The 12519-nt window shown below is 61.5% G+C and overlaps 1 protein-coding gene across 1 annotated transcript in view; it reads right to left on the bottom strand.

Annotated features, from left to right (window-relative positions):
- Positions 1-2025: 2025 nt before the first annotated feature.
- The window catches only part of CDH22 (cadherin 22), a 95497-nt gene continuing 85003 nt past the window's right edge, over positions 2026-12519 (bottom strand). The window contains exons 11-12 of the mRNA XM_075012258.1: positions 8106-8357; positions 2026-5448 (exon numbers count right to left, since the gene is read on the bottom strand). Of these exons, the coding sequence (XP_074868359.1) occupies positions 4910-5448; positions 8106-8357 (791 nt within the window). The 3' untranslated portion in view covers positions 2026-4909. The remainder of the gene's footprint in view (positions 5449-8105; positions 8358-12519) is intronic.

Here is a 12519-nt window from a genome sequence, read left to right as displayed (position 1 = left end):
GGTGGAGCAGGAGGGGCTTGGGGCAGGAAGGACAGCACTCCACCACTGGGCCCGGGGCCCCAGCTCAGGGGGGCACATGGGCTTGGGTGCCGCGGCTCCCTCCAGGACGCTGTGACAACAGGAGCGCCATCCTCATGGAGAGTGCAGCGGGGGGCCTCTGCTTGGGCAAGGGCCCAGCCCCAACGTGCCTGTGTGAAAGGACGAGGCCCCCTGGGCTGGCAGTGCAGAAGACCCACAGGTTAGGAATGTGGCGATCACGGGCCCCACTCCTGCCAGAGCAGTCCCATTGGCCCAGTGCATTCAGCAGGCTGGCTGGACATTGCTCCAGTGAACGTCTCTTACCAGCAGCAGCAGCTGCTGCCCTGCAAGTGACCGAATTTCAGCCACGTTCAAGCCGGCTGCAGGAAAACATGGAAGGAAAACGCTGCTCCCTCAGGGAGGCGCGGCACAGCTCCCAGCAGCCAAGCCCCAGAGTTGCTCCGAAGGATGCCAGCTCTGCAGCCAGGACAGCCCGCTGGGGTCAAAGAGCTCAGGGATCTGGTCCCTGGCCTCCAGCCTCAAACCCCTCAGATTCTGCTAGCCCTGCCTCTGGCCCTGGAGCTCCTGGGAGGTTGCTGTGTGGTTCCTCCTGTGGCTCAGGCCTGAGGGGTCCTGAGGCCATTAGCTGGAGGGCTCAGCTGCAGGGTTGCCCTTCTCAACTCCCCAGCCTACACGATATGCATGTTTCAGGGGGAAGGGTTAAAGAGCTGGTCAGTATCAATGGCAGCTGCCTGAAGCCCTTACCTCCTACCGTACCCTGAACAGGGCGCCCTTCGGCAAGGCGTGCTGACTCTGGGCGCTGCTCGGCCCTGGCGTGAGGGCAGGGGACTCGGCTCGACGACCTCTCAAGGTCCCTTCCCATTCTATGACTGGTCAGAAGGGCTGTTTCTCAGACCCAGGCACACCTCCAGGCTCTGATCTGAGCAGGCTCGGGAATCGCACGGGCACATGGCTCAGGTGGAACCTTCGCACGGCCGGGGCCCATGGCGGGGTTGGCACTCCTTGAGCCTGCACTGAGTCCAGCGCAGTGTCGTCCCTGCGCCAACAGACTGAAAACGTGACCTTCTTCGGAGCACGACGTTTTCCCAAGCCCAGCACCAGCGTGGGGGCAGGGCGCTCGTCCACTGAGCACAGGCAATGAAACGGGGCCAGGGAAAGCCACGTGCAGTCACGCGTCTCTATGGCTGCACAGATCCAGCCTGCTGCAGTGCCTTGGGAGTAAGAGAGTCAGCGCACCAACTGCGTGGGTGGCCCCCAGAACGGCTCCTGCACATGGCTGGGCCGGCAGGATAGTTCAGTGAACACCTTGGAGGGGAAATGGCCACATGCTGCATTGCAGGCACCATCGGCAGCTTCAAGCTATGGGCCCCTCGTGTGCACTCAGGAAGAAACCGGCAGGTGGAAATCAAGCCCCTGTGCACTCAGTTGCTGGTTGTGCCCACAGCCAGAACAGGACAAATAGGCACATTTGTCTGGGAGGCTCAAAAAGGGACAGAATGAATTGCTCCCCAGCGATGCAGGGGGCTGGTGGAAATGCGCACCGTGAAGCAACACACCATTCATTCTCGCCGAGTCCGGCGTGGGGCAGCTGCGCTGCTCACAACACACGCTGAGTGCCTGCCGCCAACTGACTCCCTCCTCCCCAAGCACTGGCACGAGATCGGCCTCGGCCGCGGGCTGCAACGGGTGTGCTGAGGAGCATTTGAGCCACAGGCGAGTCAGGAAATGGCCTGTGGCTGGGAACGTGTCCCTGGAGCAGGCTGTGCTCTGGAGCATGGCCGTGCCCATAGCATGCCTGACAGGGTGTCTCGCCTACCAGCTGGGTGCCCTGCCCCTCGGGGAGTTGTTGGGTCCTAGCCAGACCAGAGAGGAAAAGGAAATAAACTAGATAACAAAGTACATCAGACTCCAACGAGACAACAAGGAAATAATTTATTTCCAGGTCCTTAAAAGACCTTGAAAAAATAACAAGGACGAGAAAATCAACCTCCTGATTTTGTTTGGTGAGAGGAGACAAAGGAAAGTGATGCCATCAACCACCACATCATCTGCCTGCTCCTGCCCATCAGCTGCTCATGAGCACAGTGTGGGGAGGAGAAAAGCTACCAGTGCTTCCCAGGCCCCAGCTACCAGTGCTGTGCCAGGCTGCTCCAGCCACTGCAGTCACCGACGGGGTTAAAACAGAAGTGCAGAGGAAAGGGGGCGTTAGGGGGGAGGCAGGTCCGGGCTGCACAACTGGAAGCCAGGTTGGAAATTCGGAGCATGTACCCTGTTAGAGTGCACCCTCTGCTAGGCAATGCCTGGCCATTGTCCACGGCCCAGGCTATAGCCAGGGCCGAGCACCGCGGCGGGGCAGAGGGGGGCATTATCCGAGAAGGAAAACATAGAAGGTCCCTGAGGAAAGAGGCCTTTCTCCATTCTCTTCCGGCTGGATTGGTGCCATTGTCAGGTGGGCCTCAGCATGCTCTGGGGGCACCAGGGACAACGCAGCCTGCCCAAGGCAACAGGGCAGGCTGCTCACCTTGCTGCTGCTCTAAGGTCAGTGGGGAAAAAGCCCAGCGAAGGCCGACCAAGGGAACGTGTCCCTGTGACCAGCACCGGCCTCCAGCCTCTGCAGCTTGACAACGCCCTGAGAGATGAGCAGCTCCTCTGGCCCAAAGCACAACGTCGAGCTCTGGCTGGCTTGGAAGGGGCTCCGCAGGCGGCTGCAGCAGGGGAGGGGGAGCCTGTGCTGGAAGAGCCAGGGGGAGACTCTGATTTTCCTACCACGTCCCCCTGACCCCTCCCTCTCCGAGAAGGGGGCTTCTCCGCAGCGCAGGGTAACGCAAGCTGCTGGCGCAAAACGAGCCGCGTGAGCACACGCGCTGTCATTCAAACACAGCTTCCGAGGAACCGGCAACCGGAAGCACTGACTGGCCAGGCAAAGGGGACAACGCCAGTGACTGTGACCCCAGGATAAGCCTCCGGAGGCCTTAGCACTTCTGTATCAATTACAGCATTGATCCTTCCCACCTCAGCAGACAATAACTGCAGTAGCCACAGTGGTACAAGCCGCTGCGTGTGCGGCCTGTTGACGAGGCTCGGAAAGGAGAGGAGAGCTGGGACTGCAGCATCCCTGGGACACTCAGCCTGTGCCTCTAAGGCTGTTGTGTGCAGCCCAGCATTCATCTAGCTCAGGTTTTCCCACCTCAGAGCCTAGTCAGACTCTAAACTGCTCTCAGCAGCCAGCACTGCGTTTTGCCAGGCAGCCGAATCACCCGACTGCGTCTTCCGGTGCTCTGCTGGGCTCGAGCGTCGATCACCCCCTCGGCCGACCGAGGCTCAGACTCTCTGGCAATTTGTCCGAAAGCCCCTGCCCACGGTGACATGCAAACAGCATCTGCGGTGACCCAAAGGGCCTTTCACTCCAGGGGCACCCCAAAGGGCAAGAGCAGCTGGGCTGGGGGACTGCCTGGCTGGGGGTGCTGCTGGTGCTTGGTGTCTGGCACCATGACACGGCCGCTCCAGTGCCATGACCAGCTGGCCAAGAATTGGCAGCTGAGATGACCTGAGCTGTGGGTTTGTCAGGCCTGTGCCTGCCAGACAGCATATCTCCCTCACTTCCACAACCCAGCCAGAACTACTTGCCACTGTTGTGGGCTGCGCAGTGTGGCCCAAGAACTGACTGGGCCAGAGGCTCATGCCTGCCTCAGCTATCCAGGCTGCTTGCGTAGGGGAGGCTGCGAGAGGCTAGTGGAAGCACTGAGCCTGTGAGAGCCATGCACCATGACCCATCTGAACAGGAGATTCCAGGCCCTGGGCTGGTGAAGAGCTTGTCACACTATCTGCTGTCCTTTTGGGATGCTCTGCTTTCCCGTACAGCCACCTCTCCCTGCCGGGCTGAGAGCACTGCCCTGCCCACTCTCCAGCCAGAGGCCTAATCCTGCAAGAACTTATTGCCATGGGGATTTTTAGGGTGCCAGAACCGCGGAACAACGATTTCACTGTGGATGAAGCTGGAGAGGGAGAGGCTGGTATAAACATAGATCTCAGCGGGACATGACAAACGTGGACGGGAAATTCTAATAAAACCTTGAGCTGAAACACAAGCCCATTTTGGAAGCAAAACGTGTTTGACACGAGTGTGAAAGTCCGTGGGTAAAGGGCCTGCCCTCAGAACTGCGCTCTGCACAGGACCTTCCAACTCAGCAATGCCAGCGGCTTGGCTGACTGGAAGCCGTCAGTGGCTTCTGCGCAGACACCACTCGCTACCACCCGAGGAACTGACCTCCGCGGAAAGAAAAGAGACTCAGACAAGGGGGAGAAAACCAGAGCAAAGGTTCAAAGCTTGTTTCCCTCCACAAGGGGAGCTCTTAAAATCAAAGCACATCAAATGCTCTGAGCTAAGAAACGAAAACAATTCAGGCAACAAAAGGCCCTGCTCTCTTCCTGACTCGTCTTAAGCAGGTTCTTTCAGCAGATCAAGTTCAAAGATAATTTGCGGGCGGGGGGGCAGGGGACACCTCTGCCAACATTTCCTGCATTAGACTTCCACTCTCCTAGCTCAAGGTACAGCACTCGAATGCAGACTGGTCTGAGCTCAGGGTGGGAAGAGCTCCCTTGAGCCCTTCAGCCTGCTTAGGTGTGTGCTCCCGAGCTGCTCATAAGAGGCGGCTAACAAAGAACACATCATAAAGCCATCACTTGCTCTGTCCAAAACAATCCTTGAAGCCTCTCCTTGCAGGCCAGGCTGGGAGCGGAAGGACTCTGCTCCCCAGATGGCGTATTGTCATTTTTTGACCTGACCCTGCTCCAGCACCAGCCCTCAGAGACGTGGGAAGCCCAGAGGACCACCGGCTGCTGCCTCATTGTGGGATTTGGTTACTCGTGGCTAGGACTCCTCGCTCTCCTCTTCCCCTTTGTGCCCGGCATAGAGAGCGGCCAGCTGCCGGAAGCGTGGCCCCCAGCTGCTCAGATAGGAGAAGTCCTGTTCCGAGCTCGTGGACCCACTGCTGATGGAGCTCAGGGACGCGGCGGGGGAGTCAGAGCCCTCAAAGGCATAGGTCTGGAACGAGTCGTACGGCGGGACGGAGGAATCCTCGTCCGCCTGCCCCACCTTCCTGCGGATGTAGTCTCTGAAGGTGGAGAAGGGCAGGTCCGAGGTCTGGAGCCACTGGGGGAGGGTGTGGAGCTCGGAGGGCAGGGTGCTACTCACGTCCCCGTCCCCCAGCCCACCCCCGCCATCGCTGCCCTTCAGCTCACTGAACTCATAGAGGCTGCGAAGGGCTGACATGTCGTAGGCCTCAGTGTCCTGCTCCCCTCCCCCCTCATCATTGTACTTGATGACATTGTCCCGCATGTCCTCGTCCTCCTCCGCTGACAGGTGGCTCTTGTGGTGTCGCTTCAGACTCAGGATCAGCAGAACCAACACTGGAGAGAGAAACGGCCGTCAGAGGATGCCAGGAGCCAGGCCGCGAGCAAGCGGAGAGCGAGCGCGCAGCGGGGAGGGACATGGCCGTTGGGGGAGGCGGGAGCGAGTGGAGAGCGAGCGCGCAGCGGGGAGGGAAATGGCCGTGGGGGAGGCGGGAGCGAGCGCGCAGCGGGGAGGGACATGGCCGTTGGGGGAGGCGGGAGCGAGTGGAGAGCGAGCGCGCAGTGGGGAGGGAAATGGCCGTCGGGGGAGGCGGGAGCGAGCGCGCAGTGGGGAGGGAAATGGCCGTGGGGGAGGCGGGAGCGAGCGCGCAGCGGGGAGGGAAAAGGCCGTCGGGGGAGGGGGGAGCGAGCGCGCAGCGGGGAGGGAAATGGCCGTGGGGGAGGCGGGAGCGAGCGCGCAGCGGGGAGGGAAAAGGCCGTCGGGGGAGGGGGGAGCGAGCGCGCAGCGGGGAGGGAAATGGCCGTGGGGGAGGCGGGAGCGAGCGCGCAGCGGGGAGGGAAAAGGCCGTCGGGGGAGGGGGGAGCGAGCGCGCAGCGGGGAGGGAAATGGCCGTGGGGGAGGCGGGAGCGAGCGCACAGCGGGGAGGGAAAAGGCCATGGGGGAGGGGGGAGCGAGCGCGCAGCGGGGAGGGAAATGGCCGTGGGGGGAGGCGGGAGCGAGCGCACAGCGGGGAGGGAAAAGGCCGTGGGGGAGGGGGGAGCGAGCGCGCAGCGGGGAGGGAAATGGCCGTGGGGGAGGGGGGAGCGAGCGCGCAGCGGGGAGGGAAATGGCCGTGGGGGAGGCGGGAGCGAGCGCGCAGCGGGGAGGGAAATGGCCGTGGGGGAGGCGGGAGCGAGCGCGCAGCGGGGAGGGAAATGGCCGTGGGGGAGGCGGGAGCGAGCGCGCAGCGGGGAGGGAAATGGCCGTGGGGGAGGCGGGAGCGAGCGCGCAGCGGGGAGGGAAATGGCCGTGGGGGAGGCGGGAGCGAGCGCGCAGCGGGGAGGGAAAAGGCCGTCGGGGGAGGCGGGAGCGAGCGCGCAGCGGGGAGGGAAATGGCCGTCGGGGGAGGCGGGAGCGAGCGCGCAGCGGGGAGGGAAAAGGCCGTGGGGGAGGCGGGAGCGAGCGCGCAGCGGGGAGGGAAATGGCTGTGGGGGAGGCGGGAGCGAGCGCGCAGCGGGGAGGGAAAAGGCCGTCGGGGGAGGCGGGAGCGAGCGCGCAGCGGGGAGGGAAATGGCCGTGGGGGAGGCGGGAGCGAGCGCGCGGTGCTCCCTGCTGGGCAGTGCAGACTGCGGCACTGAGGGTGGCAGCCGTGCAGGGTGAGGGCCCTGGAGACGGGAGGAGCTGCTCTGGGCAGGGGAACGCGTCCCTCAGGCGAGGAGGCCAGAGCTGCAGCCGGTGGATGTAAAGTGGTGCCATCGGCCAGGTCGCCGGTTGAGGGCCGTGCCCCGGGCCCAGCTGGGGACAGCGCTGGCTGGGCTGCTGCTTGTCGCTGGCTCTGGGCGGGCAGCAGAGCTCAGCCCAGGAGGGCGTGGGAGCAGGGCCTGGCAGCGGAAGGGCTGGGGGCGAAGCTGGAGCAGATGGTGCGGAGCGGAGCGGAGCGGCGGGAGGCAGATGTGGTCTGGATTAGCAGCTCTTCCAGCCCCTTCGGAGCGCGGCTGCGCTGGGTGGGGGCAGTGGCAGCAGTTTGCTCGCACTGCGCTGGAACATGAGTGCGAGGGAAACAGCCCCCCGCGGACAGGGATTTGCAAACACGGCGACCTTGGGCAGCGACGCCCGGGCCCAGCCTGTTCCCTGGCGCTGCTCGGACGCCAGCTCTGACACTTCCAGCGCGAGAGCTCCAGGCTGGCGGGCACGCCGTTTGCGCAGGCCTCCCTCTGCCGGGCCCCGCTGCGCGCCTGCCCAAAGCAAGGGGAGGAGGCACACTGGGCCATGCAGAGAGGGAAGGGGTCTTCTCGCCCCAGGTAACCACTGCCGCCCCTGGAGAGGGCCTCAGCCAAACCCACGGTCACAGGGGCCCAGGGCACTCTCTGGTGTGGGGCTAATGCTCAGGGAACAGTCGGAGCAATGGCGGCTCCGCTGGCGTCAGCCCCCAGTGTCAGGGTCAGGAGGGGACTCCGACGACAGTCACGTTCCTTCCTGGCTTAGGTTGCTCTGCTGCACGGCCTTTCAGCGACTTCATGCTGCGTGCAGGCTCCTGTCACTGTCGCACGCCTTCGGCTGGGCTGCAGGCAGGTTGGGCCAGGCTCAGCTCTGGGGGCTGCCACACAGGAACGCTCCTGTCTCTGCAGCAGCAGCTCTCGGAGGTGCTGGCCCAAGGGGCTGAACACTTGGCCAGCACAGCTCTGCGGCTTTCGCCTGCGTATACCATGGCACCACGTCACGGAACCCCCGCTGGCTTGGGACTTTCCCGCGTGGTGCTGGGTCCCCACTGCTCCCTGGTGAGCCCCAGCCTGGGCATGGTGGGGAACGGCCCCGTGGGTGGGAGGGCCATGGCCGACAGGCCCTCTGCCAGCCCTGTGGGACAGGTGCACTTACGGCCCCTGCCACTCGGCAGAAAAGCCCCAGGAAGCTGCAGCTGTGGGGTGGGGGGCAAACAGCAGGGCTGTGCCTGCCCAGAGACAGCTGCACATGCTCATGGGTGGGCAACGGAGGGATTGCGGCCTGGGACACTCACCGATCAGGATGAGGATACAAACCAAGAGGGCGATGAGGGCCCCAGGGCTCAGTGCTGCGGACATGACGTAGGCTGTGCTGTTACATGCCTGGATGGCTCCGGCGCTGTCGCAGCCACACACCCGGATGGTCAGCGTGCCCGTGCTGCTCAGGGCGGGGGGCCCACTGTCCACCACCAGAATGGGAAGGAAGAAAACGTCCTGCTCCTGGCGGTTAAAGCCCACTCGCTGCGTGTGCACCACGGCCGTGTTGTCTGGAGAGTCAGAAATCCAGAGCAGTGTCACTGCCCGCACTCACCGAGAGCGGCACCAAGCAGCCCCAGCCCTCTCTGCCAGCCCCTCGCCCCCAGGCTCTACTGTGGGGAAAGGCAGGCGTGGGCCCAGCGCACTCCCCCGTGTAGCACCCCGCCGACAGCGCCACTCCCGCAGGAGCTGCCCGCCTCGGTGTGCATGGAAAACGGGGCCTTGGCGCCTGTCTTGCCTGAGTTCCCACTCCAGCCCTATGGCCTGGTGGAGGTCTGGCCCCAGGAGCAGGGGCAGCCCCTAGACCCAGTGCAGGCAGAGAGACCAGTGGTGACAGAGGCAGATGGGAGGTGGCAGCGGCACAGGGGCAGCACTCGGACAAAGAACACGACGAAAGCGGAGGCAGCAAAAGCATTGTCATAAGATCATCTCCCGGGTACGTGGGGAGACTCTCAAGCTACAAGGCCTCAGACGTGGTGAGGGGATCAAAGCCAGTCCCAGGCCCGGAAGCGCAGCTCCTGGAACGAGGGGCTCAGCCCGGCGCCAGGCAGCATGCGGGGAGGACAGCTGGGGCTGGGACGAGTGGTTCTCTGGTTGCCCTCTGTCAGTGTCCCTGCAGCCCTGGTCCAGGCCCCCCAGCGATTCCAAGGCCTGAAGGGACCACTGTGACCATGCCCCTCTGCCAGATGCAGGCCAAGAGCAATTTCCAGAGCATACCTGGGTCTCAGTCTGAGGTTGGGGAGTGCTGGGGGGGCCCCTCCTAGGTTCTTGAGGGGCAGGAGGGACTCTGCAAGCTTCCCGCCTGTCTGTCATGCCTTCTGCCTGCAGGCACACTCAGAGCATTCAAACCTGCACTTCACACCAAGCAAGGCGAGAGTAGCACCTGCCCCCAGGCGGCGCTGGGCTGGGGGGCTCAGAGCCTGGGCTCTGACCTGAGTCCAAAACACCTAACTGCTCTCACACCCTCCGCAGCCAAGCACCGGAGCGCCCTGGCAGTTGGCCTGGGCTGAGACCAATGTTCCCCCTATTCTTTTCAACACATACGTGGATTAAATTTTTATGTGCACTGAGGCAGGTGTGGATGTGCACTGCCAGTGCAAACACAGACCTCGCTGTGGACACTCTGCTAATCAGCTGCTCAGCATTCGAACCTCCCCAAGCTGCTGCACCAGCGCCCGACTCACAGCAATTGTCCGCTGGGACTCAGAGCAACAGCGAGTCCCTGCAGTGCGGACATGTCCAATAAACCACCTTTCACGAACGGGAGGGGCAGGGGCAGCTTGCCGGGAGCGGGGAGGCCGTGCGAGGTCACGGCATCCTGTCTGCAGCAGCAAATGCTGAGGAGCAGCTGATTCTCCGTCACGATGAGCTGAGAACTTTGTTTGCTGTGTGCCAGCCACCTACACACCAGTAGCACCATTTCTAGCCAGCGCTGCCGCCTCAGCTCCCTGTGGTGCAGCACGGCAAAGGGAGACGACCGCGGGAGGGGACAGGGCTCCACCTCTGCCCACGTTCGCCGGACAGCAAGCGGGTGCGCGGCCCTAGGCACCCTGTGACAGCACAGAGCAGCACACCGCTAGACTCGTCGTAAAAGAACGCTCACCACTCCATGGGCAACTTAGCAGTTCTGCCCATCTGGACTCAGGGGCCATTACCAGGGGTTCGGAACGGAAGTGCCATGCGCCCGAGGACTTGAGGCAGAGACACCCTGGCTCCAGGGGTTTGACGCCCACCTGGCTCCTGCCTGGAGCTTTCTGTTCAGTGCTAGCTCTGGGCGAGAGCCTGGTGCCAGCCCAGCTCCGGCCCGGAGACGCTTCCCGGATAGGAAGGAGTTTCGTTCTGCGGCGTTGTTCCCGCGGCTCAGGCAGACACCTATTTAGCTCTTGGCAAATACGTACTTAGCACCAGTGCTTAGTGTTGACTGCTGGCAACTCCCATTTTGTTTTTACTTTACAATCAGCCCCAGCTCATGTTAGAAAAAGGCATGGACCTCAGAAGGACCGGTATAAGCATACACAGACGACTCACTAGTCCCTCAGCTGAAGGCACTACAAACGTCAACTCTGACTGCGATGGGACTACGCAGGCAGCTCTTTGCACTGTTGCAGCCAGCCAAACCCCGGGGAAGGACCAGGAAGCATGTTGATTGGTGAGCCCACAAACTTGAGACAAAAGCAGCTGCCGGAGTGAGGGCTGCTTCCAGAGTGGCACGGCCCACAGAGGGCTCAGCGCATGTCCAGGGTGTCCAGAACTCAATGGCAGAGTGGGACAAAACTGAAAGATGAGCACCACACCCTTCACTTTAGAGCGCCTAACGCAAGGCTCACTCTCTCGGAGCAAGGCCAAGCCAGCGCTGCATCCTCAGCAGACCCCTGTGGCTCCCCAGGCCTAGGACACAAGTTGAAAGGCCTGGTAATTCAATTAGCTCATCACCAGGCTAAGGCCAGACTGTTAGTTAGATGGTCTGAGAGCTTAGCCATGTCCCCAGGCAGTCAGCCTACACTCCCTCTGCTCAGGGTCACCAATCCCACCACCTCCTCCTCGCTTGGTGTTTGCAACCTTCAGTCATTCACACACTCTTCCCCTGCCCCTCCACTTAGCTGTTGCATAGCCAAATAGTCCGATGTACCTTCCATCTCCACAGGTGAGCCCTCCCTCCGGTCCCTTCACCACCATCTCTCCCATGGCTGTTCTCTGAACACCCGCAGTTAGCTCATTCCTTCGCGGAACTGGGCTGCCTGGAGCAGGGTGCAGAGTTCTGCTGGACAGACTGTCCCAGCAGTTTTCAGCTGGAGATGGTCATTGTGAAGGTTGTCCCAAAGCCACTACACAGCTCAAACCTACCTTCTTGTTCATCTGTCAGTCTATAAGGTGCCGCAGGACTTCTCGTTGGTTTTGTGGATACAGACTAACACGGCTCCCCCCATACTTCTTGATCACAGCTTTTCAACTGCGAGGACACAGTGGGGTTAGCTGTATGGTGAAGTGCTTGGGGCTCTTCCACACGTGCTGGTTTTGCTGCCTTGCACGTGCCTCACAGCACTTCTGCATGCATCATCCTTGGCGTGGGAACCCACCAGCCATCCTCCCTTTCCGCTGCCATCTTGAATTGCAAGTGTGTCCCTTCTACGCTATCCTCAGACTGCCACGCGCTGACCTCCTCCACATACGTCACACTGCTCTCCCAGAGAGGGCCCTGTTATTTCCTGCCCAGGCCTCACTTGCCTGGGGATCAGACTAATAAAACGGCCCTGCCCTGTGTGAACCAAGTGTCCAGAACTGACACGTCACAGGGAAGTTTGGGAGATGTGCTATTCACCGGGCGGTCTAGGTCAGAACCAGCAGAGTAAAGCAGGAAAGTCTCTCAGTGCCTTCTGCAGAATGACACCATGGATGGCTTCAGCAACACAGCAGTAGCTCTTGTTCATAAATCTGGCTAAAGCAGAAGAAAAGCAAAAGCAGCCTCAGGGTTGGGTTTTCAGAGCCTCACGCCTCTTGCACTCACTAGGCCAGAATGCGCATCTGTCTTCCCCTTCGCCAACAGCTGTTCCACAGCTTTAGCATCCCAGAACACGCAGGCATTTTACCGTAGGAAACTCCCAGTTCAGTGGGCAGCTTCCCTCTGGCTTGAAGGGTGTTCTGAAAGGAGTGAAATTCCCTCCTCTGACTTCTGTGGCAGAGCTCAGGTTGGGCGGGGGGAGGGTGGTATTCTTCATCCTTTGCAGTTTTCTTCCTTACACCAAATTCTCTGAGCTTCAGGCATCATTAATGCTCAGTTGCTGAAGCCGCTTTCTTTGCTCTGGTGGGGAGAGAGGGGTGTGGCGTGCTCCCCTTCCTGCTCTGCCAGACCAGTTCCTATGCCATGCAGACTAGGTAAGAGAATCCTCCAGCACTGCTAGAATCCGAGTGTCCAGACTTCCAAGCCTTCCATCACCCATTACGTTGCTCTTAATTAGACCTTTCGAGAGCTGAGACATCTGCTTTTCCAGCCCCCGAGCTCTGGGGTCCATCACTTTGTGTTATTGACCAGATTTCCATGCTGCTGAGATGAAACTCCCCCTCCTCTCCCTTCCAAGGCACTTAGCACTTCTTGGGGCACAGGGTTTTGGCCCTAACTGTCTCCAGTGCTTTTCTAATCACTTCTCAGGCAGACAAAGCCAGCAGAGGCGAGGC

The sequence above is a fragment of the Carettochelys insculpta genome, chromosome 17, assembly GCF_033958435.1.
Source record: "Carettochelys insculpta isolate YL-2023 chromosome 17, ASM3395843v1, whole genome shotgun sequence".
Lineage (NCBI taxonomy): Eukaryota > Metazoa > Chordata > Testudines > Carettochelyidae > Carettochelys > Carettochelys insculpta.
Note: the sequence above shows the minus strand (reverse complement) of the source record. Positions and strands in the feature narration are given on the sequence as shown.